The sequence below is a fragment of the Plasmodium knowlesi genome (genome assembly GCF_000006355.2).
Source record: "Plasmodium knowlesi strain H genome assembly, chromosome: 12".
In the NCBI taxonomy this organism is placed as follows: domain Eukaryota; phylum Apicomplexa; class Aconoidasida; order Haemosporida; family Plasmodiidae; genus Plasmodium; species Plasmodium knowlesi.
The window spans coordinates 287,682-306,265 of NC_011913.2; the positions used below are offsets into that span (position 1 = coordinate 287,682).

The 18,584-nt window shown below is 40.1% G+C and overlaps 2 protein-coding genes across 2 annotated transcripts; one reads left to right on the plus strand and one right to left on the minus strand.

Annotated features, from left to right (window-relative positions):
• Positions 1-918: 918 nt before the first annotated feature.
• On the plus strand, positions 919-5,276 carry PKNH_1206500 (conserved Plasmodium protein, unknown function; the record flags this gene model as incomplete). Its single annotated transcript, XM_002260082.1, has 4 exons — positions 919-1,063; positions 1,242-1,336; positions 1,577-4,702; positions 4,815-5,276. 4 exons carry the CDS (start codon positions 919-921, stop codon positions 5,274-5,276), a joined length of 3,828 nt encoding a protein of 1,275 aa, XP_002260118.1.
• A 732-nt stretch (positions 5,277-6,008) lies between these two features.
• PKNH_1206600 (TOG domain-containing protein, putative) lies at positions 6,009-17,863 on the minus strand (the record flags this gene model as incomplete). Its single annotated transcript, XM_002260083.2, has 10 exons — positions 6,009-6,025; positions 6,190-9,991; positions 10,141-10,454; positions 10,612-10,701; positions 11,525-11,566; positions 11,791-11,891; positions 12,084-12,272; positions 12,478-12,574; positions 12,783-13,063; positions 13,161-17,863. The coding sequence occupies 10 exons, from the start codon at positions 17,861-17,863 to the stop codon at positions 6,009-6,011; spliced, it is 9,636 nt and encodes a 3,211-aa protein (XP_002260119.2).
• Positions 17,864-18,584: the final 721 nt, after the last annotated feature.

An 18,584-nucleotide genomic window follows, 5' to 3' on the forward strand; every position in this document is an offset into this window, starting at 1 on the left:
AAAAAGAGCAGAAAAACAAGGATGATCTTTTGGCTGCGAGTACAGTATGGATGAGACAAGTACTGAGAAAAAAAAAAAAAAAAAAAAAAAAAAAATTGGTAAATCGGCAAAACAGCAAGGAAGCGGTGGGGGGGGAAAAAAAAAAATCTGTAGAAACGCACAATCGAAGGAAGTGGGCAAATAACGCAAACCGACATATATAACTTGGAGAAGAAAAATTAAAACACACCTTCATGAACAAATGGGAAATTCCTTTTTTTTTTTTAGTGTGTTACTCATAAACACATTTTTTCGCTACCTTGTGCTACGATTCGACAGTGTAATTGCGTAATAGTTAGGTGAATTTTTGTGCAGAGATGTTTTTTTTTTTTTTTTTTTTTTTTTTTCTCCTGATAATTTTTTAATGTATTCTTTACTATCCCATCCACTTAAAGCCTTGTCAACTGGCCACGCGTTTAGCTTTTTTTTTTTTTTTTTTTTGACACTTTGCTGATAAATGGATGGGGCATTTACCCTGCGCGCCAATAGGCATGCATACGAGCGTACATATGAGCTCATATGTGTGTATTTGCTTACGTATTCACTCATTCGCGTGGAGCAGAGACCTATTCGACACTTACTCTCCGCGCAACGCTGAACTCTACTCCTCACCTTGTCAAACTACTTTCGAAAAGTGTTCAGAATAAAAAAGAAAAAAAAAAAATTGTCCATGACGGTAGTTTTTTTCTCTCTACTCATATGACATAACATTCAGCGTAACGAAGAAGGTCGATCTATTTTTTGTCTGGAGGAATGCATAAGCACGCCTTTCCCTCTCGTGAACTTCGGCATCTTCCATCTTCCATTATTCTTCTTCCATCATTTTTCTCCCGTCTTTCCTATTCATGCTTCACCCTTGCCTAAACCCTGCACCCAACTATGGTGGATTACGACGACATCACGCACACTTTACTGATAGAGAAAATAAAAATACAGTACGACTCGAATAGCCAGTGGAACAAGTTTTTTAAATATAGCTTGAGGAACCCGCACTCATTTGTCTACCCCGAGAGAACACACTTCGGTACCTACGAGTGGACATCATGCATATAGCGGATGAGCCTCGAGCCTATCGCGTATTTGTGTGCGTCGGCATGGGTATCATCACCCAGGGATAATCCCAACGTTGACACGTAATTTTGTGCTTTCTCGCTACACATGATAATCCCCTGCGTTTCCATCTCCCTCTCCACCTCTCTTAGCTGAGAATGCCGACTTCGACTATTTCAGTAGCGCCCTCCAGACGAAGGGGTACAAACTGAACAACGTGAGCCTTCTTAATGTCAGCTGTATGGAGGTGATAATAAATGCATTTACAGAGTGATCAGTGTGTGGGGCGCGTTCGGATCGTAAAGGATCCATGTGTAGACCATTTCCTGTGATGCATCCTTAAGGGGGGGGGGAGGAGAAATTCAACTTTATAAAACCTACTTGGCATATATTGGGCGCAGAAATTCTCTCCGCACTTCCCCCCCCCTCCGGCTACCCCGCTAAAACGATTAAGAGTCACATTCACCTTTAACCCACATACGTGTAGGAGACTGACGGGGAGAGGTACCTACTGGAAGTGGAAAAACAAGAAGAGAAAAACCTTGGGAAGGATGAAGATTTATTGAACAGAAAAATTGTGAGCCTCTTCAAAGAGTGCATGTACTACTTCATGAGCTTCAACGATAAGGATGGACAAATATTAGACAAGCCCTCCAGGCATTTGCACAAGAAAGATATAAAAGATAGTAGTGAGTACGAACTATTCAAAAGTCTAAGTGATTGTATTGTACAACTGCACGACTCCAAAGTTCTGATGCACCAAGCCCTCATCATGACGAGTGATTTTTGTGGGCTGTTCACTCCAACATATGTAAAATTAACAAAATATTCAGATGGATTTTTAAATTTCTTGAAAGAAAATAATATAAAATACATGGACCTGTTTTACGAGGAAATGCAAAGAAATGAATTTTACAAGAAGAAAAAGGAGCATTATGATTATCTGAAGAATACCTCTTTCGTCCCGCTTACGAAGGGTGAAATTTCCCTCGCTAATAAGAAAAAGAAACCAGAAAAGGTGTTACCCATCAGCGGAGCGGAGATTTTCGGGAAAAACGACTACCACGAGGATACTTTACAGGGACAATCTCCAGATGAGGGTAACGCACAAGGTGGTGGAGATGCCTCCCCCCGTGGTGCCATATTGATGAAGGAGGACCAGGCGAACATGAAGAAAACGAACAAGAGAAAAATAAGGGAAACTACAGATGAGGAGAGGACTAGCTCATGCATATACATGGGTTCGGTGGTGAAGGGAGAGGAGGAGTACGACCTTACATCCAATCAGCTCAGAAGCAACGGAGACAGCCAAAAGAAGAAAAAGAAAAAAAGGAAAGAAGAAGACAGAAAAAAAAAAAAAGTTAAAAAGAAGAAAAAAATGGATATCGAGCAAGGAACCACCGCGGCAGAAGAACAACAACTGGAGTTGGTACTGTACGATAATGGAGACATCTGCAATTATCTGAATATAAGTAATGAAGACAGGGAATTAAGTCGAGTCGGACAAACCGATAAATTTAACACAGGAGAAAATCAAAACGAAAGCAAAAACGATTATAAAAATAATTATAAGTGTGAAAATCAAAGGAAGAGCCCCAATCATCACGATATTAAGAAGAATGCCAAAATTTTCCACATGCTGAATAAAAAAGTGGCATCCGATGAATATATTTACAACGAAATAAAAGGAGACTTCATGAAGGAAATAAATCTTCCGAATAATTATAACTACGATGTGAATGCAGTTGAAATATGCAAGAACGACGTGAAGAATTTCTACCGTTGTGTACTCAGACACATAAGTAAAAAAAAAGAAAAATTAAAAATTTACTACATAATAAGTAACTTTTTATTTTTTTTTTCAAAAATGTATAAAAATACCATAAGCTTTCATGACAACGTACATAAAGACATCAATCGGAATTTCGACTACAAGAGTCTCGTCATACAGGGAAATATGTTGCCACACAATTTCTTCCTACTCATAAAGGCACTGCACTTGATGAGTCTCCATGATCTTATCAAAAATTTCTACCTCTCTGTAGAGTACGACGAAAGGAAGAATAAATGTCTGCACTTTTTAAACATAACGGAAAATAAATTTTATGAAAATTTTAAAAAATTCGAAAATAATATCAAAGCTAATTTTTTCCATGTGTATAAATTCCTACACAACATGATACCTATACATAAATTTCTCATAGCTAAGGGCAAGGTATATATTAATTCTGAAAAAACCACCTTCTCCTTTAAAAATAATGAGCTTCTGCAACTGACTTATAATAATCCAACGTACGACAATAAGGGTGCCCTTGTTGTATACGAGGAGAACAATGACGATGAGGGAAGGGCTAGTCAATGGGGTGAAGTTACAAACAAGGAAGATTCTCTTCATAATAGCAGTGGTATAAGCAACCCGCACAATGCGTTCCACTATTTCTTGTATGACTCAACGAACACACTGAGTATGAACAGAAGATCTACAAACGTGAAAAATGTTTACACTATTATTGACGACAAGGAAATGCATAAAGTGTTGAATGAGTTGGCAGATCTGAATGATAATTACACAAAAAATTTAATTAAAGAAAAGAGACTTCTCTTCATTTTGGATTCCTATGAAAAGAACAGCCTTTTCCAAAATGTACTATTCAGCGCACCCTTTTTCGACACGTACATTTCGCTAATTTTCATCTTTTACATAAATAGCTATGTTAAAAAATATGAACCGTTCATACACATCCCTCTGTTCAAGCCTTCCTACTTGAATATGCTCGCGGGGTTCATCAAAAGGAAGAAGCGCGAAGTCGAAATGAAGGAACGGAGAGCCCAGGGTACACAACACACCGTAGACAGGATGTGTAACAACTTCTTCAGGAGTTCCCTGAACAGTATACTCAGCAACAGGGACGAGGAGATAATTGTGGTGGATGGAACACCTATGGTGGGGGAAGCATCTACAGGGGAAGCAACAGTTGTTCTTCAAAAAGATGTGTCGAATGTTGGAGTGTCCTCCCCCACAGAGACGCCCCTCAACAAGCAGGAGCTCTCCGTCGAGGAGGATCGCCTGTACACCGCGCAGATCAATGAGAACAACATTATCGTGAACGAGCGCATGGGAAGGAAAAACGAACGGATCGATGTCCTTACGTGCATATTTGTCTTGATCAATGCCAACCACAATGCCCCCACGGAGGAGGAAAAAAAGATCCGAGAAATAACTTTGCATGTACTGAAGGCCAAAGAAATGGATTATGCAAACCAAAAAACCAAGTACGCCTTTAAATACAGAAACAAAATTAGCGATGCCATAACTCTGAGCGAAATAGAAATCCGTAAAGGAGAATTTTCAAAAATTTTCATTTTTGGAATTGTCTTAAGTAACGATATATCTGGGTCCACATTACAGGAGGATATTCATTGTTTGTATAGCTTGCAAAGCACTCTTCGGTGCAAGTATCCCACCCGCAAGTTTGAACTGCAGGCCCAAGTTTTTACATTTTATTGGGTGTACGAGGTGCACGTATATGGGTCCATTTTTCTTAACGGAAGACAACAGGCCCATGCACTCTCCATAGTGGGCCAGAACTACCTACTTCCCTACCAAGTTCAGGTTGGAAGAGCTTCATTCATTTTAGTCATGGTTATATGCAATGTGTATGTTCGCATAAGCCCTCAAGTGTATGTGTGTTTATATGCGTGTACCCTCCTTCACCCTCCTTCAGTGGAAGAGTCACCCCCTGTGGGGCTACTACCTGTACATCATCCAAGACAACATCGATAGCAAATACTCGCAGCACAGCATCTGCACCCTGCGGAACGACCACGGCATAAACGTGCGCCTCTGCAGTGAAGAGTTCGATGTACAAATTATAGAAACGGATATCAAAGAAGTGCTTCACATGCACAATTTAGAATTAGAAGATCTCAAATATATCAATAGAAATATATTTCTTAATATTATTTTTCTGATAGAAAATGGACACCTCACATATTTTAATTTCCACAACACAGAAAACATACAAATAAACCAGAAGAACAATTATCTCTGCATAAAACTTTTTAAGTCCAAAGTAACTTTCCCCTCCTTCAAATTGAACACCCCCCTTCTCAACGACTCCTGGCTATCCGATGTGCTTGAGAGCGAGCACCCCCTCCCCTTTGATTCCTACTTCTACAAATTTTGACACCGCGGAGGTAAGGGGATAATCAGCAAAGTTCCATAAGGTACAGGTGAGAAACACTGCCCACCTGAAAAATAAAACACACACACACACGCATAAGAATACACACGAACACACATGTACATATATGTACATATATGCGTCTACCGTACTTACTTTTACCGTCCCGAGGGGGTAAAATTATCCCTTCACAATTTCATCTGCCCATTTATTATATTTTCCCTTATCTCTGTCAATTTTCCTTATTTTAAAAGGCGCGGGATATATTTCCCCCTTTGGCGATAATTTGAATACACGTTTGAGAACCGCCCGCCCGGCAGGTCCCCTCTCTACACTGTCCGTTATTTCACCACTCCATCCGTACACAAAAAAAATTAACTTTTTTTAAGTGAACAAAAAAAAGAAATTAATTCGAAAACGATTAGCAGGTTGAGTTTTTTAAAAGACAAGTCGATAAGCAAATCGGAAAAAAAAAAAAAAAAAAAAAAAAAAAAGGAAAAAGAAAAAGAAAAAGAAGTAATACCGAAATGGACAAAGAAATGGCCATTTTCCCGATTGATAGCAAACCATTTTCGAGATCAACAGGTTTTCCTTCTTTTTCTGTTATACACATCGTACATGAAAAAAAAAAAAAAACTGTGCGTTTCTTCTTTTTACCTCGTAGAATTTTTAAAATTGGTCTCCCTCGTAAAACACTTCTTCATTGTAGTGATAGCGTGAGTCATCAGATGGGGGTTACTTGTTCAGGTTTTCTACAGGAAGGGAAAAAAAAAAAAAAAAAAAAAGGGGGCATATAAAACAACCTATTTGAGCAAACACACCTATGTGCAAACGTATAACAGTTCGGGCAAATGTGCTCATACACATCCTGCGTGAGGCAAGCGCAGAACAAACAATACGAGCATTCTTAATATACTTTTCTTTAATGGAATTGAAATACCAATGTCATTTTTTCTCTTCATGGAATGACTCGACGGCGTGGCGTAGCTCTTCGAATTGGCACTCACATGGGTAGTAGCCTCGTTTCGCCTGTTCGCACTGCTGTTGTGGCCTGCATGATGAAAACTACTTTTTTCTCCCTTATTGAGGAGAGGTGTATTCAAGAAATTTTTACCAACGTCAGAATTTCTTATGATAGTATTTTGCCTCATTCTGTTGGCGATGTTTTGTGTGTCTCCTTCTTTCGTCTTTATATCAAATGATGAACTCATGCTCCGTTCATACAGGTATTTTTTTTTTTTTTTATCGGCTTGAAAAGAAGGTAACATGGTATTACTGGTCGAATTATCCACTCGTTTCGTTCTGCTTCTATGGTGTTGGTGACCACCACTGTTGAGGGTGCTACTGCCATTGCTACCTATGGTTAGGGATTCCGCATTTCTGCTCTTTGAAGAAATCAAAGCAGATTTCACGTTGTGAGGTGTTGCACCAACAATATCCCTTCGACTTTCGTACTTGTTTATCAAATATTTTACGTTCGTTTTTGATTTTGTAAGGGGTCTCTCCTGGTCCCCTCCCTTTACACCTGATGCGCAGGATGAAGACCCGTTTTGCCTGTCTCCACTCATAACACTGGACCCTCCGTAATCAGACCACTTGTATTTCCCGTCGTTCGACTTTCCCCTCTTGAGCACACAATGGGGTTTCTCCTCGGCGATAATTTTATTATCCGCTTCGGGAGTTCGTGATGTATGCTCAGGGTACTGCGGGATGTTACTTCTTAGGGTGCTACCCACATTAGTTTTCCCCCCCAAGTCTGAATTGGCTCTCTCTTCGGTAAGGTTCTTAACTGCAATTTGTGCCTTACTAATCATCTCTGCTCTGTTACGAAGTCGATCTTGTTGTAAAGTCTGAGTGGGAGTTCCAGGGGGAAAGCCTTGCCCTCCTGATGATTCGCTTGATTCTCCATGTATCGACATTCTTTCCGTAGGAAGAAGGTTTACCTGTCTATTGACATGTTCTCCTTTATTCTCCCCTTCCACTGGGCAGACGCTAATGCGATAATCAGTTTTATTACCGCGTGCGTCTTCTTCATTTTGCATATTTTTATTATCATTATTATGCGAATGATTATTATTTGTGTCTTTCTCCTCTACTTTGTATTTTTTTGGGTCCGAGTAAAAGTGCCTTTCTTTAACCTGGCTCCCTCTTCCTTCATGATATCTCTGCATCTCCAGGGGAACCTCATTTTGGTCTCCTCCACGTCTTCTACGTTCTTCAAATTTGCTACTGTTAAAAATATTTAGGGGGTTGTTTTTATCGTAGAGAGTACTCGTGTGATGTTTTCTTTCTCCAGAGTGACATTCCATTTCTTCTTTAGTGACCATGTCTGAGTTGGCACCTCCCTGATTCGAGGCAATCTCTTTACTGTGTTTCACACCCAATCCATAATCTCCCTTCTCAGCTATAGCACAGGGGGATTCCCTCACAGAAGCATCGTATTTGAAGCGCAATTCATTTATATCAAAATTTTCAACAGTGTCGTTTCGCAGATAAATACTGCGACTAATAAATGTTAGATCTTTCATTTCCTTTTCGGGAATGTTATTTTGGGTTCTACTTTCATCTATGCGGTCATTCACATGTAGATGCTTGTCTTCTCCTTCCGCTTGATTGGATTTTCCCGGTTCGTCTTCATCCTTCTGCTCTCCTACATTGCTCGCTACGTTCACCAAATTTATCACCTTTTTATCGTGCCCTCCACCTGACGACTCCTTCTCCACTTCCTTCGGGATCCGATACATGGTGCACAGAAAGTTATAATCTGATACAAGCTCAACGTTCTGAATATCATCCAGTAACTCCGTGTTCTCCAACTCGTTTATGTATTCCAAAATAGCTCCTTTTAAATGTTCATATTTGTTTGAACTGAAAGCTACTTCATTCAAGTTCATCATTTTCAGCGATTCAAGGAACTCTCTTTTTTTATTAGCAACATCATCAATGGATAGATCGAAATTGTTGTAAATAATTTCTGAGTCGAAATTAGAATACTGACTGAATATATTTTTGTAGGAATTAAAAATGGGTTCTTCTAATTTTTGCAAATTTTCATGATCACGTAGAAACTGCTCGAAGGAGAAATCTAATCCATAGAATTCCGCTGATGTGTTAACACTGATGGTTGGTACGCAGTGACGCACGTCTTTATTCAACAAGAGTTCCATTTTTTCATAATAGAAGTTTAGATTTAGTGAATAGCTTTTTTTTATTTCGTGATTTATATACGCTAGTAAAATTAGTGGATTCCTTTTTTTTATTCCATAGAAAATAAGTTGAATAAAAAAAAGGTACTTGTTCATAAATTCCATTCTACTTGTTTTTACTCTGCTTTCTTCTTCCCTTGAGTAGGGGGTATCATTTGTGTTGTTGTTGCATGGTGGTTTGGATGCCTCTCCACTAGGATCATTCTCTACTTCCTGGGTGATGCTTGCCGTCTTGCTCGTTCCACTCAAACGCACATGTGTATTGTTGGCCCGCAACTGCGTATTGCTCAGTCGCAACTGTGTGTTGCTCAATCGAATGTGTGTGCTACTTCCCCTTGGGGGGATGCTGCCCCTTCCCGTGTTACTTGCACGTCCAGTTCCGAGATTTCCCCTCACCGTGCCGAAGCCTCCCCTCGCTGCGTTACCACAACTTATTGCGTCAGTGTTCAAGGCAGGGCAAGTCGAAGAAACTCCACCCACAGTAGGTGGCACCCCGCTACTTCCACTAGGCACTACATTTGTACCCCCCGCAATTACACCCTTCCCATCCCCCGCGTTGCTATTCCCACCAGAGTGAACCGCGCCTAAGTTTTCATAATAAATCGCGCGACAGTCGAAAATGGAATGATCTGAATTCTCTCCCTGAAGGATCCCTCCTACCCCTCCACCAGTCGTATCATCGCTGAGCCTCTCACTGTGGCATATCTTCTTACTGTAGAAAGAACCTGAGTTGACACTTCCTCCGACGAGTACCTCATTCTGCTCTCCTTCCATTTTCCTCTTCCTATTCCGATCGCCCTGCATCCTATCTAAGTAAATATTATACCTATTCAGATTTAAAAACAAAAGGTGGAGAATCTTGTAAACGAAAGGATTGTCTTTCTCATCTTCTTCACAAATTTTGTTAATAATTTTTTTATAAGTCTTGTTCAAAATTTTTATGTATGTATTTGTGTAGATGTAGAATTCACTCGTATCACTAAGATCATCCAACAAAATTTTTTTATTTTTCATGATATCGAACCCTAAATTTAGGGACACGTTACAAACATATTCAAGCAACTTGGAGTGGCTTGTGAGAAATTCTCTCCCCAGTAGGTTGTTAAGGATGCTCGTGACTAGACTTCTAGCGATGGATCCATTTTTAAAAAAGTAAATGTACTTGTTCGTGTGAATAACTTTGGTATATATACTCAAACACACTATCGTGTTTATAAAAAAAAAGGAGAAATGATTAAAGGATAGCCTTGCTATACAACTTTTCTTCTTCATTAAAATATCCACTAAGAGAACATTACTCAGGATCGCATTAAAATGAATGAACGAGGCATTTATATCCTTGGAAAAACCTTTCTGGAAAAGGAACCTCAGGGAGTAGTTCGCTCCCTTCATTAGAGTGATAAACAAATTGAAGTTTTTAAAAATATAGTTGCCGTTTTCCTTTAGGATGAAATTTCCGTTTTTGCTTTTCTTCCCGACTTGCACGATATTGTCCACTATGAGTTTGCACACCTGCCGTGGAGGAGAGAAAAGTCGATCCGAAGTGACTACACGGAATGCGCATGAAGTGTGGTTAGGTCGGATATAGCGCTCGTATCCGTCACTGTTTCATACACGAAATGAAAGGAATTTCCCCCTAACGGGGACAGATAAGAGCTCACCTTCGAAATTTTCTCCACATCATTGGAATAGAGAAAAGAAGCCAGGTACACGAAACGGAAATAAATCAAAGAATTTTGGTAACTGTTTGATCCCTCCACCTTCTCATTATTTTTAGATTCCAAAATATGAAAAATTTCTTTATTTCTCGAATAGCTATTTCTTTCAATTGCAAACTTCAAGTTGTTGGAGATGGTCACGTAGGATATTTGATCGTTCATGTAGTTTTCCTTTGTCCGGTCCATATCTATTTCTTCGATTTTTTTTTTTACCTCTAGCACTTCCTCCACGCTCTTGCGGAACTCATTCACATGTCCTGCGGTTTTGGGGAGGTGCAGATTGGCTGAGTGACGGGAGGCTAATAGACGCGTGTCATGCAAACGTGACAGGAGAAACACGCACGTAAAGGACACTTGCACGTAGCGGATATTTACCGTTGGCAGATACTTACGCGCAGATTGAACCGAACTTACCTTCCACTTCCTTCCTTATGGAGTTCCTCTGACTTGCGTTGTTCTTCAGATAGGCTGTCAGTTCGTGGTTTCCCTTCTCCTTTGGGATGCCTGAAAATTATACGTCCAGTGTATGGAAAGGACAAGCACAATAAACTAAGAAACCGAACAAATCGCAAGGACACAATTCACGCAAAGGGGTTGGGTGCATACAAATGGCTAAACATTCAGACAGAGCTTAAAAAGAAAGTGCAAATTGAATTAAAAAAAAAAAAAAAAAAAAAAAAAAAAAAAAAAAAAAAATCGCAGAAATATTAAGCGTTACACGTACAGCAGTGGTTGTAATAATAAGAGTGAAAAAAAAAAGAAAAAAGACACTTGACATGAGGGTGAACCATGAAACATATTGTGCACGTTAAGCGAATGTACAGGTGTGGGATTAATACGCATGACACGACATGGAGAATAAAATTCAAATGGAGAGTAAGAATGAAGAGTCGGCTAAGACTCTTCATTGTGGGAAAAAAAAAAAAAAAAAAAAAAAAAAAAATTAATATATGTGTATATGTATCAATAAATAGGCATTCCCGTGTGGATGTGCTCCTAGGGTAGTGCATATCCCATGGGAAAGACAGTCCTTCCCCTCCGCATTTGCCTGTGTACATAGGATATACTCGTGAACGAAACTGTTCAACATCGACCCCCTTTTGCTTTTCTCCCTTTATTATAACCACTGCTGTTTTGCGTATTCTTTTTTAAGACATTTACACGATGCATAGTAACGTAGTAACTACTAGGTTGTGCACACGTTCATGTAAGTTTAGGCCTGATGACACATGTGTCGATGTGCATCCCTTAGTTTCGATTATTCGTTTCTTTTATTTTGCTTATTTTTCTTATTTTATTTGTCTTTTTTGTTTTTTTCTTTTCGTACCTTCTGAGTCGTCGCTTTGGTAGGAGCTATTATTTTCGTCGTCTAACGGGGGGATGAAAAGATGCAATGGAGAAATGGGTACGCGTACGTGGAAGCAAATACGCTTGTAGTTGTTGTTGTGGTGGTAGGGAGGGGGAGGAATGATGAGGAGTTTATTTTCCGAGAAGAGCGATTGCTCCAGTGGATACTGTTGCTGCTTTCAACTGGACCGGATAACCGTCTGCTAGCACTCGTCGCCTGTTTTCCGCTACATCGCTTCAACTTACCTTCGGTGTCCTTCGGGGAGATCTTGTAATCATGACATTTCTCAACAAATTCATCAACTTTCCTTTTTAGGTAGGTCGAGATGTCGTCGTTGTCAATGCACCTGAGAGGAAATCACGAATTGTTAGCGACTCGTTTCGACATGCGTATTTGGTGGGCCCAAGTGAGCCACAGAAGGGAGGTACAAAAAACGACGACACGCCAGCGCAAACGCACATCTGTCCAGCGCACACCTGCCCAGCGCACACCTGTCCAGCGCACACCTGTCCAGCGCACACCTGTCCAGCGCACTCACTTGTAAAAATTGGGGCAAAATGACTGGATGTTCGCAAAAATCTTCAGGCAATACATAGTCACGTTTTTGTTTTTGCTGTGAATTGTGAAGACCTGCAAAATTTTCATCACGTCCTTCTCCAGGTGCAGACACTTCTCCTTGTACAGAATTATCAACTTCAAAATTATGTCCAGTGAGTCGCATATACGCCTGGGTAGAAAAAAAAAAAAAAAAAAAAAAAAAAAATGAAATGAAATGAAATGGAATGGAATAAAATATAATAAAATGATATAATTATCATACAGGTGAACAGACAGATGGCATGTGTCAATATAAACGCACACTTGGGGGGTGCATTTTGTTGACCCATCACGATGATGATTCTTCTCTCTCTCCCCTCCCTTGGACTACTCACTTCTGATTGCACGACGAAAGGTTCTTCAACAGAAGGGAAAAGTAAAGCTTGTGATCCGAGATATAGCACAGACAGAGGAGGATCTCCTTCAATTTTTCTAAATAGCGCAGATGGTGTGGCGACAGAAATCACACATGTGACGAAAGAATGTAAACACACGAACATGGATATATGGACAAACACACGAACATGGACATATGGACAAACACACGAACATGGACATATGGACAAACACACGAACATGGACATATGGACAAACACACTGACACGCACGGGGGGTCACCCCGGCCGATAAAGACACTCACTTCTTATCTCCGAGGAGGTCGCTGCGCTGTTCATGCGGTCCCAAATGAAGTTAACCAGAATGACCAACTCCTGCTCATTCAGGTATACGTAATTATCTTCGATCGTTTTCAGCATTATCCGTAGCAAATTTATGCACGCGCAAAGTAGCTCGTTGTTATTTTGGTGGCCATTCAGTGTGTAGAAAATCCACTTGAGTAGCAAGTCCAGGAATCCCGACTTGGAGAAGAATGTCGACTGGTTGGAACTATTGCTCAGGTAATCCTTAAAAAAGAGGATGCTCCTGCATGGGTGGGTAGGTGGAAGATAAAGTGATTGAATAGGCGATAACACAAACTGGGATGAAAAGAAATCGAAAGGATGACAAAAAGGTTCCTTACCTGTTAACCATATTCGCATTGTCGCTAAACATGTGAAGAATTAGGTCGGAGCTACTGAACGGTTTGAATTCCCTCATCAGGTAGTTGGTGTGTGCCTGGTCAAGGTGCTTCTCCCATTTGAGGGTGTCCACCTTTATTTTGTGATAAGGTGGAAATTCAATTTTTAAAATTTTATTTTTGCTAATAGAGCTAAGTCTCTTAATGCTCCTGGATTTGGACAAAGTCGGATTTGTAGTATTTATATTATTTTCGTTGTTTGAAACTCTCTTCATTTGTGAACTGTTGGACAAGAGAATGGAGTAAAAGGAAAAATCCTCCTGTGATATTTTCATTTGGTTTATTATATCATGCAGACATTCCTTCTTGTGAACCGATAATTTTTCATAAATTTCTAAAAAAATATTTCCTTTGTACTTTGCATAGATGTGATCTAAGACTATGCTAGCCTTCTGTCTAAGCTGTTCATTATCATCAAAGAAGAGGTCCAAGTAGAACCTCAGAACCTTCTTCTTAATAACGTTTTCATTTAAAAGCAGAATGTGGTTCGTGCTAATATTGTTGATAAGCACATATATTTTGTTCCTCTTCGCGGATCGCTTCGTTTGATTATCCAAACGGTTACTAGATTGACCACTAGAATGGATGAGGGCAGTCCCCCCTTCCTCTCGCATGTTCGTCAATTTCTCCGTCATAATGAACCCATTTATGTATCCAATGTATTTTGAAATTCCTACGTTCTTACACATACACGACAGCAACTTATCGATCTGCTCAATGCCAATGTCTGTGTCATCAATCATCTTCACAATGCAATCCAAGATGGTATCCACGAACAGATGTACATTATCTCTCAACGAAAACATGAGGATATATAGGAGTTCCGCGCACTTGTTCTTACTCATACTTAATATTCTGTGCATCGTTTCCTTGTTAAGGAGTATTTCTAGCTTGTTTGGGTTAATGTAGTATTTTCCAACCTTCTCAATAATCTTAATGATTTTTGTAATGTGATGAGTACCATGCATTCCTTCGCTCATTATATGCTTTACGTGCTCCTTAACCATGTCACTTATGTTTACCATTTTTTCTTCTTCCTCTTCCTCATCTTCACAAACGTCGTCTTCATCATCTTTTTCGTCTTCACCGCCATTTTTCCCATCGTTGTAGTCTACTTGGTCATTCCTATTTGGCACTTTCCATTTTTCCTGAACATCTGATTCTTTGATATGCGCAGAGAACTCTTCCTCACTGTCCTCCTTCTTTGCAACAATTTTGGTGCTCTTATAATTTAGGTACGTATTCGTGTAGTCTATTTCGACCATGTTCCTTTGATCTCCTGCGGGGGGTTCCTCTTGATTATCGCCCTCTCCATTTATGTTGTCACTGTTAACCTGAGAGCCTCCCCCCTGAGGTTCCTCCTCCCATCTGACTTGTTCATCCATCATTGTGGGAGCCACCCCTGCTTTCTTTTCCCGTCCACCAACACGCACACTGCCACCGCTACCACCACTGCACTTGTTATTATCCCCTGTATTCACCAAAGACGCGGAAGACTGAAGTCCTTGCCTCTGCACGAAGCGCTCCACATCCTCCTTCGATTTAACAGACTGACGAACGTTTTCAGAAATGCCCTCCAAGTGAGACAGGACATATTTATTTCCATAGCTTCTGCTCAGAAGTTGCAACAGCAAGATGGATGAGTTTTTCAAATTTGTGTTTTTCGAGTCCACAAACTTTTTTAGGAAAAAGATAAGGTTCTTTATGTTAACGGGGGGGGTGGAGGAGCCATTCCCGGAGGTACTTCCTCCAGTGTTCGCACCTGAATTAACTCCCCTGGAGAGAAATAACTTCTGCAATATTTTTATGCATTCCTCGCACTTCTTAGCATTCTTCGCATCGCAATTCTTTATCACCATGTCCATAATTATGTTGTTGTCGAAATATTTGAAGCACTTCTGAAGAAAGTTGTTGCAAAGGACAGTATCCTTTTTGTCCTTCGTCTTCTCCATGTAAAGCGGAATGAGCGTATTCATAACTTTAACAAAGTGGGGATTGTTTCCTTGATGGATATTAAAATGGTACAGGTTATCCACCAATTGATTGAAAAAATCATACATTGAATTATTCAAGTGGATATACTTGCCTTTAAAATCGTAACAATTTTTTTTTATAAAGTTTAGCAGATTCTCTAAATGAATATTAGACATGTTCACTTCGGATCTAATCCATTTAGTCAATTCTTGTATCGCCTCTATCTTGGTGGGGTAGTTATTTGATTTCAAATTCGTCGTGATGCTACCGGGTAGCTGGAATTCGACGTTATCTCCTTGGATAGCAGCACTCGCACTTGTTTTGTTGCCGCTTGTGTCTTCACCGTGGGGTGGTGGCCGACCAACCCCACCTCCAACACCGGTATTTACTGTGGCACTTGTACTGGTCCCACTTTGTTTGGTCTTCCCCCCGTTTCCACCCGAACAGAGAGCTAAAATAGACTTCTTCTTATTCGATGGGAGAGAGCTAAAGAAGGAAGGGTGCACTTCCTCCCCGAAATTCGTTACAATGAGAGCGTACATCTTACATGCAGTGTTCTTAATATTCGCAACCGTGTCGTTCAGCAAATGCTTCGTTACCTCGATAATGGAGACTACGTTCTTCCTCTCAACATGATCAAAAATTTTGAACAAAAAATCCAGGGTAACTATTCTCGTGTTATTATTTTTATCCTTTAGATTTTTCGCTAAATCATCTATAAAAATATCTATACTGTAAACACAGATTGCCTTTGTCAAGCATTCCATGCACGCATTGGACACTTGTTTGTTTGAGTCCTTCAACTTTGCACACAGAACAAAAGAGAAGGACTTCACGGTCGTGTATATATCCTTTTCAAACTTCTCAATCAACACATGAAGTAGTTTCAAGGTAGACACAACGACGGGAAGAGCAGATTCATTTTTCAGCAGTTTGTTAATTATGTTTAAAATGGTGCTCATGTATGGAGTCTTCTTAATTGAACACTTGGCTTTCATTTTGTCGTATAAAAGATTTATTGCTTCCACTTTTATTTTCCATGGCAATAAGTTTTCATTGCTCAAGGAGTTGCTACTACTATTGTTATTATTGGTGGTGTTGTTGATGTTCTTATCAATACATCCTTCAAGAACTCTCTTTTCCCACTGCTTTGTACAAATTTCCTTAAAAACATCTGCCTCTTCAATTAAATGTTGTACATTATTTGAAAAGGAATTATCATTCAGCGGGTCATCATCCTCTCCATTCATATTACCTCCGAATCTACGATGACCATTACTGCACTGATTCAGAAGGTACGTACTGACCCAGCGTTTTGTCCCTCCTCCTCTTTGATTCTCCTCCTTCTGTAGTTCCTTTGTTATATAATTCTTCTGTTGGTTATTTAGCTCGTTCAAAATACAGTTTTGAAATTCTGCGTTTTTTATCTGACTCAACATTTCAATATAGAGGAGGTAAAAATTTGTCTTGACACTTTTATCTATCATCTCGTTAAATTTGAAGCAGAACTTATTTAGTGTCTTTACGCATATGACGGAGGCTCCAAAACTACTGAGCAGTTTATGTAGTACTTGGAGTACCGATGAAATCACTTTGATCTTCACCCCCTTAATGTTTGATACTGATTTGTTTGCCTTTATATATATTCCATGAATATGTTCGCACAGAATAGTTAATATATTTACGGTTACCTTATCATTTGAACAGAACTCAATTGTCTTGCTCACGATGTTGTAACCACTATCGAAGGACTTGGTATTCGTTAAAATTTTCTCTATTAGAACCTTTTCAATTTTTGTAAAAATGCAAAATAATTTATTCTTCGCATCGTTAACAAAGGAGTTTATTAATTCATCCTCATTTTCGTACATGTCCTTGAAGTTGTAAAAATGTATTTCCTTCAGTACACTGATATATTCTGCTATCATTTCGGCCGCCTTTATTTGACATATTAAATTATTATCTCCTAAATATTTAAGAACTTTGTCTTCATCCTTAAAGAGAAGATTAATGATTTCAATTTTTTCTTCAATATTGTCTTCACTGGTGAAACATTTAATCACTTGGTTGTATCCATGCATTCGAAATTTCACCTGACTGTTGTTTATTCGTACTGTTAAGTCGATTTTTGATAAATCTTCCGTATCATCTTCTCCGACACTTATTTTGTTTGCGCCCGTTGAATCATTTCCACTTGCATTGCTTGTCGTGTTTTCTCTCTTGTCATATGCTCTATTAACACTACTTTTCCCTTTTTCAAACTCCTCGTCCTTTTCTTCAACCATGCCCCCCTTCATTTTATTCGTGTTTTTTCCCACCACTCCTCCCCCTAATGCCCCCTTGGCTAGTTCTCTCTGGAGTAACTGCTCGAAAATATCACCGCTGTTGTTTTCTCCTTCCTCCGCGTTGAAGTGGCTGTTCAATGCGCTTTCATCCTGCGTCGCTTCTCTGTCCGCCTTGCCACTCGTTCTTTCGCCGCCATCTCGAACCTTACCATCAGGAACGTTGCCATTTCCACCCCTGTTATTACCGCCCCCTCCGGGATTCCCACCTTTTGTTCCACCTTCTCCCATCTCCTGCTCCTTAACATCGTTACCCATGTCCCCCCTCAGAGGCCCCGTGCGCCCGTGCACGACACTCTTCCCTATTCGCAGGAACTTCCTGTTGTCCATGGTAGGGCACCCTCCAGAGCTTCTTCGAAATAGCCCAACTATCCCTGGTCCGCGCCGCGTGGTGCTTCTTATGCGTGTACCCTGTGTACCCCACCCCCCTGTTCTTGTCTACCGGGGGTAAGGGGATATGGAGCGCTCACAGCGCGGTCTCAAATTAGCAATTCTCGTGTGGGCGAAAGGAAGAAGGAAGTAACGACAGGAGGACCCTCTTACCCTCGACTAAACTGAGGAGGCACTCTCACTTGAACGAGGGTCTGTGCGTCATTCCGTAGACGCATACCTTTGTACAAATATACCTGTCCTCCCCGTGTGCCAGACGCACGCACTCCTTCCTAACCCGCCTGGACAGAAATGCAAAAATGTGTAAGAGAGAAAATGCGTTGAATGGCAAACCGGAGAGGCTAAAATAATACGAAATAAAATAAACTTTGAAATAAAAAGGACACGCCTCCCTTCTCTGCAAAAGTGCGTACCTTCTTCAATTCATTCGTGACAATTGACTCATTTTTAAATGCAGAGATGCAGGTGCAGAAAGACAGTAAGGGGATGGAGAAATTGTCCACGTCTGTGTAAAATGCGCACATGCACGTATCTACGCCGCGCTATGGCGAAAATTACTTCTTTTAACAAAAAAAAAAAAAAAAAAAAAAAAAAAAAAAAAAAAGATACGAAATGGGGGTAAAAGTAACATTTCCCCATAACGTAAAAACACCCCTTCTTT